Below are 24,972 nucleotides of genomic sequence, written 5' to 3'. Positions count from 1 at the left end.
CCCTCCCCTGCTCTCTGAAAACAAAGAAACAAGCAAACATTAAAAAATAAATAAATAAAGCTTTAAAAAAAAGAAGAAGACTACCCAGTAATTTACCAGGCTCCAAGTCTTCCTCTTCTCCAAGAAATCAAATATCCGAAACACGGTCAACTTAATCTACTTAGGATGTGCTGTGTTAAAATGATTTTTCCCTAAGATTGAGATTAGACCCCAAATCCCTGGAATATCTTGAACCCACTGTCTATTAAAAGCAAGTGAATGCCTGGGTAACTTAAGACTCCAGTATCTAAATGGACAAAGGCACAATCATTTACTAGCAAAATGTGCATAGCTAATATTCACATGAAATCACTACTAATTGTTTTTAATTTTTTTTTTTTTTAATGTTTATTTATTTTTGAGACAGAGAGAGACAGAGCATGAATGGGGGAGGGGCAGAGAGAGAGGGAGACACAGAATCGGAAGCAGGCTCCAGGCTCTGAGCCATCAGCCCAGAGCCTGACGCAGGGCTCGAACTCACTAACCGTGAGATCGTGGCCTGAGCTGAAGTCGGACGCTCAACCGACTGAGCCACCCAGGCGCCCCACTACTAATTGTTTTTAACATAAAACATTTATCAATCTAACTGGCAGTTAAAAAAATAAACATTTATCAAAAGAGCTATTGATTATTCATGAATTATGTAAATTCATAACTTTTTTTGAAAGGAATCTGGAAATATGTATCACAAATCTTAAAAATATATCCTTTAGCCTAGTAGTTATAATTCTTGGTACTAATCCTAAAGAAAAAAATTTGAAATGTAGGCAAAGATTTATGCTCAAGACCTTACATTTGTAAAAGCAAAATTGGGACCACTAAGTGTCCAAAAATAGGGAACTATGTAAATTGTGGTCCATTTGTTAGGGTAAAAGCATCCAACAAAGAATAATGTTTACTAGAAGTTTCAATATTAACTTAAAAAAAGCAGGATATAAAGTTATATATATGGGGCACCTGTGTGGCTCAGTTAAGCATCTGACTCTTGATTTCAGCTCAGGTAATAATCTCACAGTTCGTCAGATAGAGCCCCGCATCATGTTCTGCACTGTCAGATAATCTTGGGGTTCTCTCTCTCCCTCTCTCTCTGCCCCTCCCCCAACTCTCTCAAAAATAAATAAACTTAAAAAAAAAAGGAATCTCTTTAAAAAAATGTTATACATATGTAATTAATATGACTTCAACTCTAAAATTATATACATAGTTAAAAGGCTATAAAAAAATGAGGTAAAATGTTAATAGTTTTTCTCTATGAGGTAACTATTTTCTTTTTTATATTCCCTATTATATATATATATATATATATTTTTTTAAGTTTATTTATTTATTTTGAGAGAGAGAGAGAGAACACAAGCCAAAGAGGAACAGAGAGAGAAGGACAGAGAGAGGATCCCAAGCAAGCTTTGTACTGTTAGCAGAGTCTGGTGCAGATCTTGAACTCACAAACCGTGAGATCATGACCTGAGCTGAAATCAAGAGTTGGACGCATAACTGACTGAGCCACCCAGGAACCCCTATATTTCCTATATTTTTAAACCATTTTCACAATGGGCACATAGTACTTTTAAAATTAGGGTGGGAGGAATCACATATATAATAAAATAGAAAAAAATTTAAAAAACACCTTTTTTAACACTTATTTATTTTTGAGAAGGGAGGGGAAGAGCAGAGAGAGGAGACAGAGGATCCAAAGCAGGCTCTGCGGGGACAGCAGAGAGCCCAATAAGGGGCTTGAACTCACCAACCACAAGATCATGACTTAAGCTGAAGTCAGATGCTTAACTGACTGAGCCACCCAGGGGACTCCAAAATAGAACAACTTTAAAGGCCTAAGAATTTTTTTTAATGTTTTTTTGCTTTGTTTTGCTTTGTTTTCATATTTGAGAGAGAGACAGACAAAGAGCGAGTAGGGGAGGGGCAGAAAGACAGGGACAGATTCCAAAGCAGGCTCCAGGCTCCGAGCTGTCAGCACAGAGCCAGACGCGGAGGTCCAACTCACAAACTGTGAAATCATGACGTGAGCGGAAGTCGCAAGCTTAACCACTTAACCGACTGAACCACCCAGGCGCCCCCTAAAGGCCTAAGAATTTTCTAACAAATAAAAACGTCAGAGGATGTCTCTTACTTTTCCCAGAGTTCCTTCTCCAACCACTTTTCTCACCTAAGCCAGCTTAGAAAAATTGAAAGGGTTGTAATGCAGATCTGCCATCCTATAATCCACAACACCTCAGCAGACCCTTGATGAAGATGTTCAGTGACTCACCAGTAGAGAAAGGGGAGACATGTAAGGCTCCCCTGGTGTCTTTTGAAACTTCAGGCTCCTGGATGCCCACCACTCAGAGGACTTCAAAGTGTTATTCTTCTGCATAAGAAAAATTACATTGGCTGGAGGAAGACAAGTGTCAGCAAGCCCTGCCAAAAACATTTCATCAGGTGAAGCCATGAATAACGCTCACAAAACACATTAAGTATAATCAAGGTTGATCCTATATCCTGACAATACAAATTATGGTTTGGATTTGATGTATGATATGTAGATTTGCTTTGGAGGATACTGATTTTATGGTCACAAGCCAAAGGAAGGGAGGAAAAGGGGAGCCTGAGTAGGGAGGGGATGGTGAGATTTCCAAAAAGTGATTACAAGGACAGTGTCAAATCAAGAATAAGCTGATTAAAACAGCCAAAAGCATGGGTATAACTTAGTCAATGTGAGAAAAGAAGAACAGCAGCTACCTTTTATAGATACTGACCTGGGGGAAAGGATGACGGGCAGGGGAAAGAAAAAGATGGCTAGAAAACACAATTCAGGGCACCTGGGTGGCTCATATAGTTAAGGGTCCAACTCTTGATTTTGGCTGGGGTCATGATCTCCTTCCTGGTCATGGGATCGAGCCTTGTATCTGGCTTGGTGCAGAGGCTGGACTCTGCTTGGGATTCTCTCTCTCTCCCTCTCTGCTCCTCTCCTACTTGTGCTCTTTCGCGCATGCGCTGTCTCTCAAAATAAATAAATACACATAAAAAAAAAACAAGAAAAGAGAATTCGTTGAAGGGATTAGAGAACGATCTTGGTGATTAGGTGGCTCTGTCGAGCCCAGTTTCAACTTAGAAATGACTAAAGGCCGGAGGATCAGACAAAAAGGCTCATGGCTTTCTCAGAACATGGGCTAAGAAGCTTGACTAAGGGAGAAATAAGAAGAAATTAAGTAAACCCATACATGAAGCCATGCCAGAGTATGTGAACAACTTATATACATTATCCGTTTAAAAAAATAGCCCTAAATTCCCAAACTACACTAATAGAGATTTTTGTCCTTAAACCAATCAACTGAACATGAGGAATAATGATGATCTGCTCTGGAAGACATGGAGCTAGGTGTCTGTTCTAGGGTCAAATCTTAAAGATAAAAAAACAAACCATAAAGAATTTTTTTGCCTTATAGTGAAGCAGTTTGATTGTCTGCATACTGAGGGATAACAGTTCTGGGTCTCATAATGATACTGATGAGTTGCTCCCCTCACAGGGAGAAAAGTACTAATGTATCTGGGTTTCCATTTAACACTTACATTTTCTTTATTTGTGGGTGAGCTACATACTGCATCTTTCTTCCTGTTGCCACAGTCCAAAACATTTGGAGTGCTACAAAGCAGCTGTACCTACAAGAGAACATTTTCTGAGAACGTCCAGCATCCTTAAGCCACAGGTGAGGTGGAAAGCCTCTGCCTACCACCTGAGAAACAAACCCAAACCCAAGAAATAGATGTTACTCACTGGGCTGCATTTTGTAAAGTGCTGGTGATGATTCCTGAAGATCAAAAAAAGTGCCAGTCAGTAAACCCCAAATACTGTTTAGTTATTCCTCAATGGCTTGTGGCATCCCAACTTTTCCTTTTTTCCACCTTAGGAGCCCTATATCTAGTTGATATGTCTCCATACAATATGTAAAGTGCTCTCTGTGGCAAATATGAAGATGTTAAGTGAAATCCTGGGGATAAGGCCCTCATAACCATATATATAGATATCCATTAAAGATGATGAGCTTGTCCTACATCTTATGTAGACCAAATTTACTAATTTTCCAGCATTGACTATTGGGAGCTAATACTTATTTTTTATGAATTATTATCCCTACTGCCAAGATTTTATCCAGTTTGCATGAGTTAGGATTTTTAAAGCAAGTCAAATAAACTACAAGCAATCTAAAGTGAAATTTTCACATGTATTATTAAAAACAGTGGAAGGGCAAGGCGCCTGGGTGGCTCAGTCAATTAAGTATCTGACTTCGGCTCAGGTCATGATCTCTTGGTTCATGAGTTCAAGCCCCGCATCAGGCTCTGTGCTGACAACTCAGAGCCTGGAACCTGCTTTGGATTCTGTGTCTCCCTCTCTCTCTCTGTCCCTCCCCTGCTCACACTCTGTCTTTCTCTGTCTTGCAAAAATAAATAAAATGTTAAAAATTAAAAAAAAAAAAAAAAACAAAACAGTGGAAGGGCGGTTGGTGGGCTCAGTCAGTTAAACGGTTAAACAACTGATTCTTGATCTCAGCTCAGGTCATGATCCCTTGGTTGGTGGGATCGAACCCCGTGTCAGGCTCTGCCCTGGCAGTGTGGAGCCTGCTTGTGATGCTCTCTCTTCTTCTCTTTCTGCTCCTCCCCACTCTCACTCTCTCCCTCAAAAATAAACATTAAAAAAACTGTTAAAAAAAATAAAGTCTTAATAAATTAATTAATTCAAAACTAATTAGTTATTTAAATCAATAATTAAAACTAATAGGTTTAATTAATGAATTAAAAAACAGTCATGGAATGCTCTCACTAGTGTCCTAAAGTAGCTCCTAATTCACCTAAACATAGAAGGATAAAGTTCTAAAAAGATTAAAAGAGTCAAATGGAAACCTTACAATAAGTTTAAGAAGTTAATGAGTTGAATTGAAATAACTTCCTTCCTGGAGCATTCCCTGATTGAATATTTTAAGATGTCCAACAAAGAGTCCCCATGAATAACAATACTAAACATTACAAAATAGTTCATACGTGCTAAATTCCATCCTTACAAGAGCAGTTATGAAAAGTACTAGTATTATGTCTATTGTTATTTATTACAAATGAAGAAACTGAGGTCCAGTGAAGTTAAGAAAATCTTCAGAATCACAGTTGGTGAAATAGTAAGCCACTGGAATCCAGATGCTCTAACACTGCACTATTCACATGCAGGAAACAGCCTAGGCCTAAACGCAATATACCCTTTCCTTCATTTTTAAAGATAATACAGGTTGTATGGAATGGTTAAAATGAACTATTTAGATCTGAGCAACTTAAAAAATCTTTCCAGTGAGGGACTGAGGCTTTCAAGCTAACTTATACCCAAAGTAAAAGGTTCTACATACTGCAGAGATTGCACAGGATAAAATTCCTGTGCCAGAGCTGAAAAGGCTTCAGCATGGGGTTCATTTAGCAAAAGAACTTACATCCCAGCTAAATGTATGTCCTGAGGTCCTTTAGATTCCAAGTGTCCTGCAATCAAATGTGAAGAGTTAATCTTGTCCACACATCCTGTCTTTCCTTCTCATTTTTTTCATTGCCAGTAAGCCACATTAATTTCAAAAGCTCATGTTTTGAATGCATGGGCTCCTGATAGGTACCAATTTTATGGTAGAAGGTAAAAGTTCATGAAAACTTAAGATTTTATATATGTTACTTAAGAATTTATGCAGGAAATACTGCAGGACAATAACGAACAGAGATTTTTTTCATGGGTAGGAAATAATGCTGATCACTCAGGAAATAGACCATTTATTCTGAAAATAGAACAAATACGAAAATGGCCGACTAGTGGGGTGCCTTGGTGGCTCAGTCAGTTAAGTGTCCAACTCTTAACTTAGGCCCAGGTCATGATCTCATGGTTTTTTAGTTTGAGCCTGAGTCAGGCTCTGCGCTGACAGCGTGGAGCCTGCTTGGGATTCTCTGTCTCCTTATCTCTCTGCCCCTCTCCTGCTTGCTCTCTATCTGTCTCAAAATAAATAAAAGTAAACTTAAAAAAAAAAAGACCGACTAGTGGGGCACCTGCATGGCTCAGTCAGTTACGTGTTGGACTTTGGCTCAGCTCATGATCTCACAGTTTGTGGGTTTGAGTCCCACATCAGGCTCTCTTCTGTCAGCACAGGGCTTTCTTTGGATCCTCTGTCTCGCTCTCTCTCTCTGCCCTTCCCCAGCTGGTGAGTGCTCATTCTCTCTCCCTCTCAAAAATAAACAAACATTAAAAAAAATTATTGACTAGTAAAACATACTCCTTTTGGGCTCAGGCCCTACAAAACCACAAGAATTAGTTAACAAAGTATTTCTTTATGTTTCTTTGCCTTTGCTGAGATTATACTAGAGCATAAAACTTCCCATTTTAACTACTACTTTCTTTTTTTTTTTTTTTAATTTTTTTTCAACATTTTTTATTTTATTTTTGAGACAGAGAGAGACAGAGCATGAACGGGGGAGGGGCAGAGAGAGAGGGAGACACAGAATCGGAAACAGGCTCCAGGCTCCGAGCCATCAGCCCAGAGCCTGACGCGGGGCTCGAACTCACGGACCGCGAGATCGTGACCTGGCTGAAGTCGGACGCCTAACCGACTGCGCCACCCAGGCGCCCCAACTACTACTTTCATTCCCATCATCAATCAGTTAACAAAATATTCCTTCTTGTCTAAATTTTTCAAATGCAAAATGACTCCTATTTATGTTATTACATTTCTCTTCTTGGCTTATCATTCTCAAAAATCCCTTAGGTACTCACAGAATTTCAACTTCAAGGATCTTTACCTCCTTTAAAAAAAAATTTTTTTTAATGTTTATTTATATTTGAGAGAGAGAGAGAGAGAGAGAGAGAGAGAGAGAGAGAGAGTCAGAGTGTGAGCAAGGGAGGGGCAGACAGAGAGGGAGACACAGAATCTAAAGCAAGATCCAGGCTCTGAGCTGCCAGCACAGAGCCCGATGTGGGGTTTGAACTCAAGAACCATGAGATCATGACCTGAGCCGAAGTCGGATGGGCTTAACCGACTGAGCTACCCAGGCGCCCCTCTACCTAATTTTACCACCTTCCATCTTTATCTGACTACCCTGTTCTCTCCCTTAAAAGTTGTTCTTTTCCTTGAGGCCTTTACCTCCCTTCTCCTTACCTGTTTCATCAAGGTCTGCAGAAGTGGTAAGCTGACTGGCAGACATCTCCCCACCACTGCTAAGATTGGAAAGATCAAGGCAACATTTTGGGGTTCCTCTGTTGAGATATAATAGTACAGCAAGATTCCCTTTAAGTTGTAATAACCTTGAAAGGCAAAGATCACATTATCCTCTTCATCTGAAACACCCCTCAGGAACCTTTTCTCTACTCCAATAATTTGCATCTCATTTCCTCCTCACCAACATATTGAGACAAGTAATTTTTTTTTAAATTGAGGACCAAACATTATTGGCTGAGGTGGGTCTTGACCCCACATCTTTTGCCCTATGCACTGTGGGTACATAGATTTGATTTCTCCTTGGAGTCTCTAGTACTTCTCAGGTCTATAACTCTCCAACTAGCCGAGGCATCAGAGCATGGCGTGACCAGAATTTAAAGTACAATAATAATAACACTAATATTAATACAAATAAAAATACCAACTCTTATAACACAATAGGATTTTCAAAGACTTTTCCCAGACATCACATCATTTAATTCTCACAAGATCCTAGTAAGATAGGAAGAGATTATTATTTCTATGTCACAGAAAAGAAGCCTGAGGGTCAAGAGTCACACTGTTACTGAAGGGCAGGGTTTAAAACTTAAACCCTGATCTTTGAGCCACAATAATTGTTTAAAAATGTTTTTTTAATATTTACTTATTTTTGAGAAAGAGAGAGAGGGGCAGAGAGAGAGGGAGACACAGAATGAGAAGAGGCTCCAGGCTCTGAGCTGTCAGCACCCACAAACCTTGAGATCATGACCTGAGTCAAAGTCAGACACTTAACTGACTGAGCCACCCAAGTGCCTCCTCCCCACTTTTTTAAAAAATGTTTATTTATTTTTGAGAGAGAGAGAGAGAGTGTGGGGGAGGGATATGGACAGAGGGAGACACAGAATCTGAAGCAGGAGCCAAGATAATTTTTTAAAAACCCCAAGGCTGTGCCTGGGTGGCTCAGATGGTTAAGCCCCCAACTCTCACATCATGATCTCACAGTTTGTGAGTTCCAGCCCTGCATGGGGCTCTGCACTGACATCACAGAGCCTGGTTGGGATTTTCTCTCTCTGCTCCTCCCCTGCTCATACTCTCTCTTTCTCTCTATCAAAATAAATAAATAAACTTTTACGATAAACAAACAAACAAACAAACAAATAAATAAATTGGGGCACCTGGGTGGCTCAGTCGGTTGAGCAACTAGCTTCAGCTCAGGTCATGATCTCAAAGCTCGTGAGTTCGAGCCCCACATCAGGCTTGCTATCAGCTTGTGCCGGCTTCAGATCCTCTGTCCCCCTCTCTCTCTGCCCTTCTCCCACTTGCTCACTCTCTCTCAAACATAAATAAACTTTTAAAAAAATAAATAAATAAAAATCCCAAGGCTATTTGGAAAAGCAAAGGAGATAAGGTGTAAAAGGTGGATTTACCCAGACAAAACACTTAGGTTTGCAGAATCGCCAAAGAGTTTGTTCACTGGAGTTCTAGGGAGATCTGGACAGGTGGTAAAGGAAGTGTCTCTCTCCAAGAGCAGGTTTAATATCTTCCTCTGACTGGACCTAAAACTGGGTCCTGAGCCAGGATGTACATCCTCTTCTGCAGATGAAATCAATTCTGCAGACATGGCCTCCTGAGAAAAAAAATAAATAACACCTACCTAAGAGGTGAACATCATCTACATAGGTCCCTCACAGGCTGTCCAGTTTTCACAACCTCCTCCACCCTTCCCAGCAGCAGCCCAGCGGCTCAGTACTGGAGAAAGAACATCCCTAGGATCACAACTAGGCATGAAAGTTGAATCCCACTTGCCCCAAGCACCTTGACCTTTTTCTTGGAGCCGAACTTATCTAGAGGCAAACGCGGGACTTTTTTTTTTTTTTTTAAGTAAGCTGTACACCTAAAGTGGGGCATGAACTCGCGAGAACAGTTCCACATTCCATTGACTAAGCCAGCCAGGCAACCCAAAACCAGGACTTCATTAAAAAAGGAATGAGGAGGGGCGCCTGGGTGGCTCAGTCGGTTAAGCGTCCGACTTCGGCTCAGGTCATGATCTCACGGTCTGTGAGTTCCAGCCCCGCGTCGGGCTCTGTGCTGACCCAGAGCCTGGAGCCTGTTTCAGATTCTGTGTCTCCCTCTCTCTCTGCCCCTCCCCTGTTCACACTGTCTCAAAAATAAATAAACGTTAAAAAAAAAAAAATTAAAAAAAAAAAAGGAATGAGGAGCGCCTGCATGCCTCAGTCCGTTAAGCCTGGGGCTCTTGATTTCAGCTCAGGCCATGATCTCATGATCTCACGGGGGTGAGATCGAGCCCCTCCAGGGCTCTGCCTGGGCCTGGATCCTGCTTATGATTCTCCATCTCCCTCTGCCCTCCCCCCCTCCCCGCCCCCCCCCCCCCCGCGCTGACTCACCAGCTCTCGAAGGAAAAAAGGGAGAAAGGGATGAAAGAGAGAGAGAGAGAGAGAGGAAAAAAGAAAGAAAGAAAAGAGAAGAGAAAAGAAAAGGCTTTCACTTATTCGGGGGCCACACAGCTAGTGACTACTGACAGGAAAGAATTCGGGTCTCCTAACTCGCGATAATGCTTATTAAATCCCCTGAAGTTCTGTTTGTAGAGCCCCCACTGGACCCTGGGGGACGCTGAGGTTTCCGTGATAACGGTGGAGAGGGTTCCCGGCTTACCTCAGATTGGAGCCAGAGATTCACCTTCAGGAAAAACAAAGGTGGGGAGTCAGTCACAAGCGAAGACTTGAGCAGAATTAAAGGAAATCTGACGAAAGGAGTCAATTAACCAGACTACGATTCCGCTTCTAGACTGGATAGGCCGAGAGGATCGAAGTTACAGCCACAGTGCAAGAATATCAACAGTCACAGGGCCTGGCTATTCAAACCTTCCGCCTCCCCAGTAAACCTATCCCATTCACCTCAAGACTGCGTCAGCCAATCTGCGCCCGCGCGCGCCCAGACTCTTTTGGCCAATCGTTTGGCTCTACATCACTAGGCGTGACCTTGCTTTGGAAGGAACACAATTTGCCCCGCCCCTCAGCCAGAGCAGGATGCCGACTGGTCAGGGTTCAGTAAACCGCTAGGTAAGCCCCGCCCCCCCGGGTGCCTGGCACACCATTGGCTCTCCCTCTGGCCAATCTCCACACCCTTCCTGAGCACTCTATTCCCTTAGCCCCTCCAACCCCGGGAGATTTAAACTGGACTTCGGTAGCGAGTACTGCTCTTTAAGATAATACCTGGGGAGAGTTGTTTGGGTGACAGGGTGTTTTAAACTTTTCTTTCCCCTTGCTTCTTTCTTGTGTCGTTACTTGGGCCTTTTCATCTTCGTTTTTCTTGCCTTCCATTGGAGATGGAGCATTTGCCACCGGTATGGCAGATGTTGAGGCGAGACAGGTGTGTGTATTTATGCTGCATTTATGTATTGACCCCTTCCAATAGCTTTCATTGTTTCGAGTTCCTTTTAGAGCTCAGCATCTCTGAGACTCTAGGTTATGCAGGATAAAGGAAATTCCTTTTCAGGGAAAACAGGGGAATTAAATCATCTCTTGGTATAATCCTTATCACAGTCCAAAGGATCCCAAGCTTTGGCCGTTTATGGAAATTTGAACATTGATAGGTGATACTAAGAATTTATTCTTAATGTTGGGGATTTGAATAATCCTGCGGGAGTGGTGGTGGGTATAGATGGTGGGTGGTGGGTACAGACGAAACAAGATTTGCCATGAGTATTAAGCAATGGGAAACTGGGGGTACATTATATCACTACTGTCAAAGTTTAATCATCTGGGGATCTTGTTAAAACGCAGGTTCTGATTCAGTAGGTCTGGGTTGGGGTCCAAGATTCTGCATTTCTAACAAGCTCCCAGCTGAGGCTGATGCAGCTGGTCCTGAGACCATACTTTGAGTAGCAAAACATTATGGCATGCTCTTCTCTATTTTTGAAATTTTCTACACACACAAAAAAATGTTCAAAATAACTTGGAAGCTCTTTGAATGCAGGCTCTTTAAAATGATGAATCAATAGAGAGTGGGGCCTAGGAATTATCAAGGCGCTACTCATGCTGATGGTTTGCAAATCACATTCTGAGAAACAAATCAGCAATGCAACAGTTCAGCCACAAACACAACCTTTATCCGGTGTCCACATCTTGGTGGTGGTAGTTGCTAAGAAGTACAGCATAGTCAGCTGGGTTTTATCCTAATACCCTTTTCATATGGAGAATCTGCTTCCCCAGAAAGGAGGTATGTGAAGAGTCTTTGTTCTCTGGGATTGAGATGGTGAGTGTGGGAGTCAGCACAGAGCCCTGCCATGCTAGGTGAGTTTGAAAAACAGACTAGGGGTTAAGGGAGTGTGTGTGGGATGAGTTGGTTTTTAGTTTGAAAACCATAATCACACTTCATGGGACCATTGTATACTTCCCCTGCAGGTGGGAGGTAGAGACAGATGAAGTTGTTCTACAGCGGCGGCAAAAACAGATAGATTATGGCAAGCGCACACCTGGTTACCAGTGTTTCCTGCAGCAGGTCCCCAAGTGAGTGCAGTTGTGCGGGGTCACAACAAGCATGTCAGCCAAGTGGCTTTGGTTCAATGTAGGGTGATGGAAAGATATTAGAATATGAATGCTCTCACAAAGTCTCATCATTACTAAAACTAAGTCTCCTGAAATGTAGCCCCCTAAATAAATTTTCAAGACTTTTTTTTTTTTTCAAATGGAACAAATCCTACTTGGCCCATGAGACTTTCAAAAGCTCAATCCATGTTTGCTAATGAAGTTTTTCTTTCCAACCATTTTTACCTCATACTGCCAGCTGACTTCACTAATTACAACATACTTGCCTAATTACATGTAAGTTTTCATGCATACATGCAAACTAAATGTATAAAGAGGTAGTATGTATTTTAAAGGGATGTCAGATACTGTCTTTTATATCTATCTTGACTTCTGAGGGAGTTGGAATATCTAAATTACCCTTGCCAGAAGAATATTAGGAATTTAGGAAGTTTGGTGCTTAATCCCAATTGAAGATTTATTTTTTCTATTGAATTGCGGGCATTGATCCTACCTGACTCTTAAGAAATCCCTAATGAGTCTCCTGATTCACTGTGATAAACTGACCTGTGCCCCTTCCCCCTGACCTGAGTCTGACACATATCTGTCATTGCCAGGGCAAAGCGACAGCCAGGACTTCACCCTCAAACACCAAATAAGAACAGGAGGTACAGCCGTCGCTCGTGGGATGCCCAAATCAGGCAGTGGAGAAGAGCTCTACATTCTTGGGACCCCCCCAGCCAGCCTCTGCAGGGCAGGGAGGCTGAGGGGTGAGTGCATTATTCTTGGTTTCTTGTTTGAGTGGTGGACTGAGCCCCACCTCTCCTTACTTTGCAGGGGTTTAGCTTTTAATGGCTGAAAAGGGAGAGTCTGAATGAGGTGCATGTTCCTCTGACTCTGCTGCATTCCTAGGCAGGGGATGGAGCATCTCTTAGAGCCAATGGGTTCCACCCCTTTGGATGACCTTTTGGATGACTGGTTCCAGGCCCTGGAACCCTCACCGAATCTGGATGGAGACCAGAAGGGAGCCCAGGTAGTCTTCTATCCACCTATCTTCTAAATCCCACTGGTGCACTGTTAGAGATGGAGTCTGGCCTATGAGGTGACAATTAGCATGGGGTTCAAGGTAGTAGTCCAAGAATGAAAGAAGGAAAATGGGGCAGCAAGAAAAAATAGGACATGAATAAAAAACTCTGAGAACTAAAGGTGGCAAAAGGAGATTTAATTATAGTTAGTAATGGCAGGGAAGTTGGGCTGCACTGGGGGCTATCTTATACTTGATGAAAGGGGTATAATCTTCCTTGGAATTGAGGCCTGAAACCTGACATGGAGGATTTGGGTGTTTGTTTTTTTCAAGTGTCTCATTTTATAAATGTTTTGCATATGAGCCAATGCTAACTTCTTATTCTCAATCATTGAACTTTATTAAAGCATTGTTAATAAAAGGAGGATAATAAATAACAAAATTATAAAAGGATAATAAAAAAAAAAAAAAGGAGGATCATCAAGTGGTGAAGACCAAGGACTTTAAAGCATCAAGGACTGGTCTGTAATATTACCTTTGCCTACCAGATGGGCAGTCACTTAATCTCTCCAACCATTTCATCTGTCAAATAGAGACATTTGCTCATTTCATGATTCTAAGCAAAAATGAGAATACTTTTTTAAAGTATGTAGCACGGTGTCTAGTACATAATAAGTGCTCCACAACAGTAATTACTGGAAACCATGTCTCCTATACTTCATGGCCTTGTTCCCTCTTTTGCCAAGGGGAAATGTGCAGGGCAAGGGAATATGCAGTGCATCTATCTTCCCTGCACCCCTATTTTCTTGATAAATCTCACTTTCTCTTCACTCTTCTTTTTCAGTTTGCAGACTTGGTGGCTCCTGCCTACTCCCTTCCCTGGCTCTGTGAGGAAGATCCCCACCACTGGTGCTACTTTGTAGCTGATCAGTTACATATCTGTCCTAGACTTGAGTGGGGCACCAAATATTTAGAGAAAACAGACGTCTTTCAAGGGACTTGTTGCTAGGTTGTAATAGTGTAATAGTTGGAATAGTGAAGATTATTTGCATTACTGCTACTTCCCAATCGATTAAAAAAGAAATCTAAAACTGCTGTACAAAAAGATGGCAACACGAAGGCATTGTTTAAAGCCTCTTTTTCTTTTTGCCTTTCTTTCTAAACCTTTTTTGATAGCTGACTCAAATTTACATGAAAGTCAGGAAGCATTTAGCTGTTCCTCAGCCTCTTCCCTACTAACGTCTACATGCAGTCTTTTCGAAAAAAGACTTAAACTTTGGCTGAGGTGGGAGGTGGTGGTAGTGGTGGAGATTTAATAAAAAGGGTGGTATCCTGTTCCTAAAGAGGAAATATACGGACATGAACATCTTTTCTCCAGCTGCCTGTTTCCTCCCTCCTTGTCTTAAGTGGTCCAGCTGTAACCACCATACTCCTCCTTCCCTCCCCCCCAACCCACCCCCGCAAGCAACTGAACCGCCTATGATGTCATAATCACAACCCCATTACCTCATCCTGCTCGGGGGTGGGGGTGCGTAGAGGAAGGAAGAGTAGTGGACAGCCCTGGGCCCTCCGCAGCTTCACAAAGTGTTTTGGGTGAGGGCTAATTACAAAACCAATTTGGAACGGCCGCGCAACCGTTGCAAGTCCTGGGTTTATAAGGTTCGAGGCGATCCGGCAGCTTGAAGAGGGGCTCCTGGGACTCGGAGCAGGCCCTAATCAACTCTTGGACTACATTTCCCAGAAGCCTTCACGCCGCGGACGGGTCCTCTGCTGGCGGAAGGGGGATTCCTTCTCCGAAGCAGCCCTAGAGGGCGGGACAGGAGAGCAGGTAAGAGGAACTTCGGCTAATTCGGTTACGCGGCTCAAATCGAGTAGAGGGCTGTACTTATGCCAGTGTTGGAATGGAGGGTGAGGGGGATGGCTTTGTTTACCTTCGTCCAACACGGCCTCCCCCGCGGGTTTCGAGATGTGCCGCCAACTGGGTCCGTCCACCTTCTGCGGTATTTTGGAGGGGGTGACTCGATGGTGAGGAAATCACCTTCATCCCTAAATCAAAGAACCTGTCTCATTCCCGACAGTACTTTCCAAAATAGACTTTGGGAGAGAAACGGCGCAAGGCTCGAGCCTCCGTGGGCGATTCAGGAGGATTCCGCGAACCAGAGCGATCTCCATACTCTCCTTAGGGGCCCTTTGGTTCGCGCCGGCGCCTTTTAAGGGCACCGTGGGGCGAACGGAGCGCTCAGAGCTGCTCCGGCCGCGGCCCTGGGAGCTGGAGGAGCCGCGGTAGGTGGCGAGGGCAGGTGGCGCTGGGCCCTCGGGGCGGGCACCTCGGCCGTCCCTCCCTCCTTCCCTCTTTCCCTTCCCCCAGCCCGTCCGCGAGCGCCGCACGGCCTCTCTGGACGCCTCCGCGGGGAGAGCACGGGACCCGGTGGGGGAGGGGTTGGCGGAGTGCTAAGTCCCAGACCCTCTTCATCCCCAGCGTCCTGAGTTCGCTTCCCGTGGCCAGGTGATGGAAGCTGATATGGGAGGAGGCGAACGACAGCCCCCCTGAGCGAGCCCTTGTGCCCCCCTAGGGGCCAGCGGACGCCCCATGCCCCACCCCGCAGGGACAGGCAGGGCAACCGAGGGAGAGGTTGAAGACTGGAGGGGGGCCTAGCCTTTTGCTTCTTCATCGGGGTGGGGGGAGGGGTGCTCCCCACTTGTCACCCCTATCCCCGCCAGAGCCATATGGAAGAAGGAACAGTCAGATCCTCACTTAAATGTTCATGTACCTCCCTGCCTTCCTCATGTTTTTCTTCAGTCTCCCCCAGAGGTGTGGGCCTGGGACCTGGGGGTGGGGTGGGGGGGAAGGTCCCCAGGGGATTTGTGACTCTCTTACCCCTTGGCCTGACTAGATCCTAGGTTCTTCAGTTTTCATCACAACCTCAGCATCCCTGAAACCCGAATGTCAGGGGTTACTGCCATCCAATAAGAGATGGGATGGGGGTCCAGTCTTTATGTTAGGGGGCTGATGGTGGAAGGAAAGCCTGGATTGAGAGTTGGGCCTGGTGGGGTCGTGGGGAGGGCCTAGCGGCCTGCTGCTCTGTGAAGGGCTGAGCCCTGTGCCAGTTGTTAAGCTGAGAAGTTTTAACTTGTTTAGTGAAGGTTCAGGGCTGTCTTTGCCCCTCAGATAAACAAAATGGAAGGGGAAGGAAGGCGGCAAGAGAGGGTTTCTTACACTTTTTTTCTATGCCTGCCTGAGAAAGAGGAGGCCCCTCGCGGAGCTGGTTTGCCTTCTTTTGTGTCCTGGTTTGATTCCTTATGGCTTCCGTTCTGTTCCCCCTCTCAGGCTGGCCTGTTTTAGGAAACTCAGGCTGAGAGTATCAGTTGCGTGGTGGTAGTTGCATTGTTCCAATTACCGCCGTGTGTGGCCACATCCCAACAATTAAAATGCAGAAAAACACAAAATCACTCTCTTCACTTGATCCCAGAGAGGGCTGGGAGTTTGCTGTTTGGCCAAATGCCTCATGAAAAGCTTGAAAGAGTTTGCTTCACTCCCTGCTCTTCATGGCTGGTCAGTCTGAGGCCTGTGATCTGTGGGGTAAAAGCCTTCAGTTAGGTTCCCTCTCTAGTTGATCTTTTGGGGGCAGAGTTAAGAAACCAAGAGCAGAAAAGAAGCTTTAGCTTTTCCCCCAAGAACATAGAAGCTGCTGAAGGGAGCTCTCGGGAAGCTGGAACTTCGTTCAGGGTGGTGATAATTATGTGTGAAAATGATAGTTATTTGTAATGATGATTGACTTCTCCCAGACCTTTCTTCCAAAAAAACTCCACATACATCCACATGTATTTCTTTGCTTTTCCTTACCTACCTCTCTCTGAGGTGGGGATGGGGTCAAGATGATTCCGTCTTTTTTTTTTTGCAAAAGTAGAAAGTGATCTGCCTCCAAGGTCACAGAAGAGCCGTTTTGGGCTTCCCTAGGTGTGCAGATGAGGAAAGGTGGCGTCCAGCCAAATAGATAAACCCAATTGCCTTCTTCAGCTTAATATCATCACTTGTGGCATTCTTAGCCTGTGTAGAGCAACAAACAGGAGGGTTTGAGAAACAGCAGTCTTTGTGGAGTCTTGATTTGTACAGGCTAGATCGTATCCTTTTTACATTTTGGTATTTCATGTTATATGGTACCTGTGACAGGTTAAGACATATTTATTGTGCCCATTTTATATACAGGTTAACTAAGGCCAAGAAAAGTCAAGTGACTTCCCAGAACTGTCACAGCAAATTGGAGCAAGATTTAGATTTCTTGAATGTTTGTTTTATCTACTAGAGAATGCTATATACACCCTCTGATGAGCTGTCTGCCTGCTGGTCATTTCTGGGAATAGGCAGAACCATATGGAAATACTAGGTTAACCTCCTCTCCTCCATTGAGCAAGGCCCCTCAGGCAATTGTGTAGGCTGGAAGCCTGTTCTTCAATAGAATTAGTTTGCTTCTACTGAAATTGACCATGAGAAGGAGTCTCAGTTAATTGTATCCATGGTCTTTGAGTCAGATCAGGCTAAAAACTTAGTTGAATGAAGTCATACAGTTGTTAACATCTATAGAGTTGAAATGTAAGTGGAATAATCCTGGTTCCATTTCTCTGTCTTCTTAGCTTTGTAAGAGAATGTATACAGTATCTGTTAGAAAACAATATAACACGATATACATTCAGGCTAAGGGAGAACATGAAACCTTGTTCACTCTGATTGGTCTAAAGGAAAAAGTCATTCCTACAACCAGTGCTCCACCCTGTTCCCTATTACTATTTGTGTGGTTTAGGAAAAATGTATCTCTCTGTTTCTGATTAGAGGATAAAAGAAAATATTGGGGTAATCAGGATGGAAGTAACCATTTGGGTGTTGTCTCTCACTTGAGCTGTTTTTTAAGCGGTACCAGTAGTCTGGGTAGACAGAACAGAGCATGAACCAGGTTAGGAGTGGCAAATAGGTTTCAACTTGCTTGCTAACTCCAGTTCATTTTACTGGTTAACTGGAGTGCCACGTTCAGAATGTTTCTGAGGCTGTGTTTAGGCTTAGCAGGAAAGAGCTGTGATCAATTAATGATGTCTGCCAGAGGCCTGGCATAGGGATGCTGTGGTATGTGTGCCATGCATTTTCCACCTTTGGGCCAGGTACATCTCTAATATCACTTGGGGCCGGTCCCTCTGTAATTGGCAGACTCAGCAGGCATGACTGGAGAGGGGAGTCCCAATGGTGCTAGAATGGTGCTGCAGTGGCAGAAGACGGCTCACGAGTGAGGTCTGGAAGAACAACAGGGAAGACATCCATCATTTGCTCCAAAGTGTGCAAGTCATATCCTGGGGAGAATCATGATAACCCTGATCACTGAGCAGCTACAGAAGCAGACTCTGGATGAGCTGAAATGCACACGCTTCAGCATCAGTCTGGTAAAAGACCAGTCTTCCTGCTTCTCTACCATCCCCTCCCCCTTTTTTCTGAGGCTGTTTGTTGCTACTACTTTACCCATGTCCTGTGCCGTATGAGTCATGGTACTTGTACTGGAAGAGCCTACTAAAGGCTCAAAACCCAGCCCAAAAGGAAGGGGGCAGGTATTTTTCCACTGATAGAGAAGGGACACCAAAACTTGGGTGGAGAAGGGTATGAGATGTTGGAAGATGTGGATTATTTTACTCACTAACTTTGGGAAGACAACAAGAAGAGAACATTTAGGAGTCCCTAACATCTCTATAGCCCATGAATTACAGGGGTAAGCTGTAAAGGGCTTCCTGGAAATATGTGTCCTGAGCCTGAATCATGATGGATATCCTCTCTCTCTCTTAGCCTCTGCCTGATCATGCAGACATCTCCAACTGTGGGAACCCTTTCCAACTTGTGTCTGGTAAGGCTTCGTATGTGTGTCTGTGTGTATCTACACCTTTCTTTCATTGGTTTCCAGTGACCAGGGCTAGCTAGTCTATCTCCACAACTTTCTTGCCAGGGTCACCTGCTGAGATTCACACTTATCTCCATTTTCCTGCACCTGCATGGAGGTTATTTGTTTAGTTTGCTCTTATTCTAGCCTTGACAGGACTTTTATAATCTGATTTTTTTTTTAAATAGGTAATACATTCATGTGATTCAAAAAATTTAAAGGGGCACTTGGGTGGCTCAGTCGGTTAAGTGTTCCACTCTTGATTTCAGCTCAGGTCATGATCTCAGGGTCGTGCCCCTCATTGGAGCTCGCTTAAGATCCTCTCTCTCCTACTCCCTCTGCCCTTCTCCCACACACACTAAAAAAAAAAAATTTTTTAATCTTTATTTATTTTTGAGAGAGACAGAGTGTGAGCTGGGGAGGAACAGAGAGAGAGGGAGACACAGAATCCGAAGCAGGCTCCAGGCTCTGAGTTGTCAGCACAAAGCCCAACGCGGGGCTTGAACTCATGAACCACGAGGTCATGACCTGAGCCGAAGTCGGACACTCAACCAACTGAGCCATCCGGGCACCCCTCAAAAAAAAATTTTGTGAATAACAAATATATTGAAAAAAGTCTCCCTTCTCCATCTAGCTCCCGCCACCTCCCCAAAAGCAGCTCGTGTTATTACTTTGTCTATCCAACTAGAGTTTCTTTATACAAATAGAAGCAAATATAAATGTGTACTTTTTATTCCTGCAAAAGGTTGCATACTATATATATTATTTGGCACTTTTTATTTTTTTAGTTAACTACACTCTAGCTAGATCTTTTGGTATCAGTGTGTTAATTGGAGCATTTCTTTGTGGGTGGCTAGACAACAAAGGAACATGAATAGTCTTAGGGTTTCCCAAGCCTGGGTTCCATCATCAAAGGCCTTCCCCACTCTGTTTGCCCTCTCTAGGAATAAAAATGATCTCTTACCTGCTCGATTGCCTCTTAATCCTTGGCAGCCCTAACTCTTGTCTGGGTGCTGGTGACATGTAGGAAGGAGAAAGATTAAAGAAGAGCATGGGCCTGCTTTTTACAACCTGGGGCTGGTAGGTATGGAAGCAGAGTAAGGCTAGGTGGAGTGAAGTATGAGCAGGGCACACATGCTTTTTTTTCTCTTGACTGTTTGTGCCTTTGAGAGGGAGTGATACGCAGTATTTGAGACTATTTTTAATTTTAGGTGGTTCCTCATAATGGAGGCAGTATAGTCTAGTGGTAAGAGACCTAGCCTTAGCATCACACAGACCTGGATTTGAATCCTCCTTTGATCATTTCATTCCTACATGACCTAGGACAGGTTAGTGGACTTCTCTCATCTGTGAAATGGGGATAATAGTACCTACCTCCTGAGGTTTGGGGAAACCTCACATAAAGTGCTCATTATATTTTGTGGCATATAGTAAGCTCTTAAAAATATATTAGCTATCATTAATACTATTTTTATTATGAATGCTTTCCAGAAGGTGCTTCCTGGAGGGGCCTGCCCCACTGTTCCTGTGCTGAGTTCCAGGACAGCCTCAACCTCAGCTACCACCCCTCGGGCTTGAGCCTGCACCTCAGACCACCTAGCCCGGGAAGTTCCCCACAGGAGCAGCCCCTCTCCCAACTCCTAAGCCCTGAGCCCCCAGATCCAGAGAAGCTTCCTGTGCCCCCTGCCCCTCCATCCAAGAGGCACTGCCGCTCACTCTCAGTGCCCGTGGACCTGTCTCGCTGGCAGCCGGTGTGGCGGCCCGCCCCCTCCAAGCTGTGGACTCCCATCAAGCACCGGGGCAGTGGTGGAGGGGGTGGGCCGCAGGTGCCTCACCAGAGCCCCCCAAAGCGGGTCTCCAGCCTCAGGTTCCTCCAAGCTCCCAGTGCCTCTTCTCAATGTGCCCCGGCCCACAGACCCTACAGTCCCCCTTTCTTCAGCCTGGCTCTGGCCCAAGATTCCTCTCGACCCTGTGCCACCTCCCCCCAGAGTGTCTCCTGGGAGAGTGATGCTGAGTCCCTGTCACCTTGCCCACCCCAGCGTCGCTTCTCCTTGTCACCTAGCCTGGGCCCGCAGGCAAGCCGCTTCTTGCCCTCTGCCCGGAGCTCCCCTGCATCCTCCCCAGAGCTGCCCTGGCGACCTCGAGGCCTCCGCAATCTTCCCCGAAGCCGCTCACAACCCTGTGATCTGGATGCTCGCAAAGCTGGAGTCAAACGGCGCCATGAGGAGGACCCCCGGCGGCTGCGGCCTTCTTTAGACTTTGACAAGATGAATCAGGTGGGACCAGCAGGACTAGGGAAACTTGGTTGGGAGGAGGGAGACTCTGTTCCATTTTTACTTCGAAGTGTCCCCTAGTTCCATGCACTCCTGACAGGTTCTTTTCTGTCTGAGCTTCTGCTAGTGTGATTCACCATCCTAGTTGTCCGGGACTGTACCTACTTTAGGACTCAGTGTCCCATGTCGTGTGTAACTCCTTGGGCCTGGAGGTTCTAGAGAAATTGAGGGCAGACCCATGGTAAATCTTCCAATAGGGATTCCTGATTGTTCTGCTAAAGGTGCTTTCCCTCCTCTTCTGAGGATGCATAAGCCTCAAAAGTCACATCATCAGTGCCCTACCCTTTCTTGACCTCTAGACTGATTTTGCCACTCTCCATCAGTGCTTCCGCTGGGTGTGTGAGGGCTTCAGCAAAACGGGTTGCTGCCTTATTCATCTGTTCAGCAAATGAATTTTGACTTCCCAGTGTGAGTGCAGCTATTATATGCACTTGTCCACTTTTTTCACACTCTTCCTACTAGTCCATTGGGTCACAAACCCCTTTGAGAATTTACTTATTCAGAGTCATTCCTCCAACCAGTCAGCAAATGTTACTGAATACCTGCTATGTACTGGGCTGTGACTAGGCACTTGCAATATTGTTGTGAGACACCCAGATAAGATTCTTGCCCACATGAAGCTTGTAAGTGAGCTCTTAATCTTGAACCCAACAGAAACTATGGGCTCTTTGCTCAAAGAACTGTGCCTGCATACTAAATTTTCTAAATGTTACCAGGGAGTTCACCCACATCATGCCTAGGACTCATACCTGTAGGGGTAACCAAGAGGGATACTTTGAAATATAGCTTGGACCAGGGTTCTGTGGGAGTTGATATCTTTCTGCATTCTTAACTTTGTTGTTTGTTTGACAGAAACCATACTCAGGAGGTCTCTGTCTCCAAGAAACAGCCCGGGAAGGCAGCAGCATCTCTCCACCGTGGTTCATGGCCTGTAGCCCCCCACCCCTCTCTGCTTCCTGCAGCCCCATTGGGGGTTCCTCCCAGGTGCTCAGTGAAAGCGAAGAGGAGGAGGAGGGGGCCGTGCGGTGGGGGCGGCAGGCACTGAGAAAGCGGACACTGTGCCAGCAGGACTTTGGGGACCTGGACTTGAATCTAATTGAGGAGAACTAAAACTGAGAGGCTACTTCCTGGGGCCACACAGACTGATTCTCTATGGCTACTAACAAGTGTCAAGGCCCCAAGGCCAGGGGCCCAGCCTGGGAATGGGGGTGAGTGGAGGGCTCCGACTCAGGGCAGCCGGAAATCTTCTCGCTCCAGGAAGCTCAACCATGCCAAGAGACTGGCCGGGACAAGATAAACGGAGCTGGTGGCGGGAGGGACAGCCCCAGAGCAGACCCTTCCCATGGCGGCCCTGAGTGTGAGTATCCCTGCCACCGAAAAAGCAATGGGCAGGGAAGGAAGGGGTCTGCTGACCCCAGCTCGGGGAATTTCACTAGCCCCTTTGCTTCAAAGGGCACTTGTGTCTTAGAATTTGGCCAGGGTGGGGGGTTCATTCAGCCTCCTTGGAGAAATTGTGTGAGAGTGTGCGCGTGCGTGGGAGCGTACTTGGGGAAAGGTGTGTTTGCGTAGCCTTAGGGAAGGAAGGCAGTTGCTCCATAACAGCAGAGCATCATGATACCCCCAGGATCTTGAGTTTGCACGGGATAGCAGGCTTATTCAAGGAGTCAAGAGGAGGGCACCAAGTTTTTCTTTTTTCTAAGTAGCTTGGTTTCAGAGCTGATAATCCATAAGCACTGTTGGCTCTGCAAAGGACTCTCTTTTGGGGGATGGCAGGGTCTTTTAAGTGCTGTGACCTTGGCTAATGGTCTTTGTCTTAGACCCGTCCCCTTCCCTAGTTAGGTCTAATATTAGGGCTGGAGAGGGCTCTCTATGTTGATTCTGAGCTGGCCTTTTTTTCTTATCAGATTGCCTAGGCTATGTACAACCTGCCTCTTTCTCTAAGTAGATGTAAGCACCTGTGGACAACTGAGGCTTGGTTGGATGGCTCCATTTTTCTCTTTCCCTCTCTACTGATGGGATTTTTTCCCCTCACATTCTGAGCTTCGAGGGTCAAGAACAAGGAGGAAAGGCCCTGTGTTGGCCCTCATCATCTAAGGCCAACCTGCAGCAGAAGTGGCATTCAGTCCCCAGTAAGCATGGGTAAGCTCGTTCCAGCACTATCTTTTGGAAACAGACTATAGGGAAACCTGTTGTCATTAGATCCAGGTCTAACCTCTTTTCAGACCTGCTTGACAAAGAGGAAGGGGATGTCAGCATTTACTAGTTTGCTTGTCTTCCATTCCTGCCTAGAAATGTTTATTTGCCTCTAATTGGACCTGAGAGACCTCAGGGAGGTTGGGGCTCACTAAGGGGTTGGCTGAGGTTGTGTAAAGCAAAGCCTGTGAGAAGCAGCTGGGAATTTGTTGTTGTTGTTGTTGTTGGATTGAATTTCCTTTTTTTGTTTCTCGCCCATAACTTAAGCCAGGGCAGCAGGTCCCAGTGGCTGCAGGGATGGGTTTAACGACTGTAGGACCCTTGGTAGGGCTGGCACCAGTGAAGATATACTGAAGCAGCCGCCAAATAGCTTGTTAGGCTTTGTCCGGTGGCTTTGGTTAGACCCTGCACGACTGAATTGGACCTGCCCTTCTTGTTTATTGGAGGAAGGGCATTCTCTTGGATTTCCAGGGTGTCTTAGAACCCAGTTCCTCATGGTAAGGGGAGAAGACCAAAGTCCACATGGTTTCTTCCTCATGGGATTGAACCTGTCATTTTCTTGGTTTCCCACATGTCACATAGGAACATCACTGACGCTGCAGCCCTCTCACCTCCACTCCAGGGGAGGTGGCCATTTCTTCTTGAGGCTCTGGCCCTCAAAGGTTCTACCCTTCCAGGGCTCTTCCCCTTCTCCTGCTAGTTACCATGTATTACCAGTGAGCTACCAAGTCTGTAGGGGCCTGAGAAAGGCTCTCTGGAGAATCCAGGGAAACTGTGAGCCCAGTAGTTGCCCATCCTTGGTTTCATCCCTCCCTTGCCTCTTCTTCTTTAGGCCATAATTTCCCTGGTGCCAGCTTCTTTTCCTCCTGGGGCATCCTTATGTCTGGGCTCTCTGCTGCATATTGGCTATGCCAGCTTCCAATAGGCCACTAGCAAGACCAGTGGTGTCTCTAAGCCCTAAGCTCAAGAAGTGAGGGCAGTGATTCTGCCTCTACCCTGGCTTCCCCAAAGCCCCAGGGTGCCATCCTTAGGGGAGAAGGTCTACAGATAATCATATTTGAATTCTATTACATTAAGATCTGGAAAGTTAAATTAGTTGAAACTGTCATCTTGCTTCCCAGTCCGAGCACCCATGACCCTGGGACAAGCCTTTTCAAGAAGTGGTTCATTTTGCTTTACACAGTAGATCTGTTCCAAAAGTTCTGTATAAGCCAAATGCTATTTTGCAATGCATTTGGACTGCCGACCATTAAAAAGCAGCCTGTGTGATTGCTTCTTTTGTAAAGCAAGCAACCTCCCTCTACTTTAGCTGTTTTGACTATTTGGATTTTCACATATTGGGCTTACCCAGAGTGGAGCACACCTATACAGGGCTGTGGTTGACGCTGGGTAGACATCTGCATCTGTGTTGTGTGTGTGGTGTGGCTGACCAGTAGGTGAGTATTCCTGCGTGTGTGAGTGAAGCCACTCCCAGGCTGGTGCTCTCCTCCTGTGCCCGGTGACTGCCCAGTGGCAGCTCCAGCTGCCCTTCACTCCCACCTGCTGCCAAAGTCCCTGTGCTAATGGGATTACAAATACAAAAAGTGGAAAAAAATTTTTTCGTAAACTTTGTTTTATATTAAAAAAATCCATAAGTCTGTGTGTGTTAAACATGAGGTCCTGCCTCTGTGGCTGTGTTTGAAAAAATAAAGTTTTATTAGAATAATTCATTTTCCCAAGCAA

The 24,972-nt window shown here is 45.2% G+C and overlaps 3 protein-coding genes across 10 annotated transcripts in view; 2 read left to right on the top strand and 1 right to left on the bottom strand.

The window, feature by feature from the left end:
- Window positions 1-14,494, bottom strand: part of CDC25C (cell division cycle 25C) — a 34,498-nt gene extending 20,004 nt beyond the window's left edge. Inside the window, exons 1-8 of one of the 7 annotated variants that reach the window (XM_058735371.1) lie at window positions 14,319-14,398; window positions 9,915-9,938; window positions 8,669-8,868; window positions 7,203-7,300; window positions 5,505-5,550; window positions 3,809-3,842; window positions 3,604-3,693; window positions 2,303-2,401 (exon numbers count right to left, since the gene is read on the bottom strand). In XM_058735371.1, the coding sequence (XP_058591354.1) occupies window positions 2,303-2,401; window positions 3,604-3,693; window positions 3,809-3,842; window positions 5,505-5,550; window positions 7,203-7,300; window positions 8,669-8,862 (561 nt within the window). In that variant the 5' untranslated portion in view covers window positions 8,863-8,868; window positions 9,915-9,938; window positions 14,319-14,398. Of the gene's footprint in view, window positions 1-2,302; window positions 2,402-3,603; window positions 3,694-3,808; window positions 3,843-5,504; window positions 5,551-7,202; window positions 7,301-8,668; window positions 8,869-9,914; window positions 10,097-14,318 lie in introns of those variants that run through there. The other 6 variants (XM_058735415.1, XM_058735380.1, XM_058735390.1 and 3 more) reach the window with 6 other exon arrangements.
- LOC131514956 (oocyte-specific histone RNA stem-loop-binding protein 2-like) lies at window positions 10,260-13,931 on the top strand. Its single transcript, XM_058735469.1, has 6 exons — window positions 10,260-10,321; window positions 11,474-11,554; window positions 11,666-11,770; window positions 12,406-12,558; window positions 12,701-12,821; window positions 13,657-13,931. The coding sequence occupies exons 2-6, from the start codon at window positions 11,514-11,516 to the stop codon at window positions 13,819-13,821; spliced, it is 585 nt and encodes a 194-aa protein (XP_058591452.1). The 5' UTR covers window positions 10,260-10,321; window positions 11,474-11,513; the 3' UTR covers window positions 13,822-13,931.
- Window positions 14,495-14,521: 27 nt separating the features above from the next.
- Window positions 14,522-24,972, top strand: FAM53C (family with sequence similarity 53 member C). 2 transcript variants are annotated; one of them, XM_058735428.1, is made up of 5 exons: window positions 14,522-14,640; window positions 18,010-18,239; window positions 18,634-18,691; window positions 20,216-21,000; window positions 21,910-24,972. In XM_058735428.1, exons 2-5 carry the CDS (start codon window positions 18,162-18,164, stop codon window positions 22,165-22,167), a joined length of 1,179 nt encoding a protein of 392 aa, XP_058591411.1. In that variant the 5' UTR covers window positions 14,522-14,640; window positions 18,010-18,161; the 3' UTR covers window positions 22,168-24,972. The 2 variants fall into 2 exon arrangements, with proteins under 2 accessions (XP_058591411.1, XP_058591403.1); XM_058735420.1 differs by lacking the exon at window positions 14,522-14,640 and adding an exon at window positions 14,965-15,095.

Source organism: Neofelis nebulosa, chromosome 1 (genome assembly GCF_028018385.1).
Source record: "Neofelis nebulosa isolate mNeoNeb1 chromosome 1, mNeoNeb1.pri, whole genome shotgun sequence".
Lineage (NCBI taxonomy): Eukaryota > Metazoa > Chordata > Mammalia > Carnivora > Felidae > Neofelis > Neofelis nebulosa.
The sequence above is the reverse complement of the archived record's forward strand: the minus strand, read 5'-3'. Positions and strand labels throughout refer to the sequence as shown.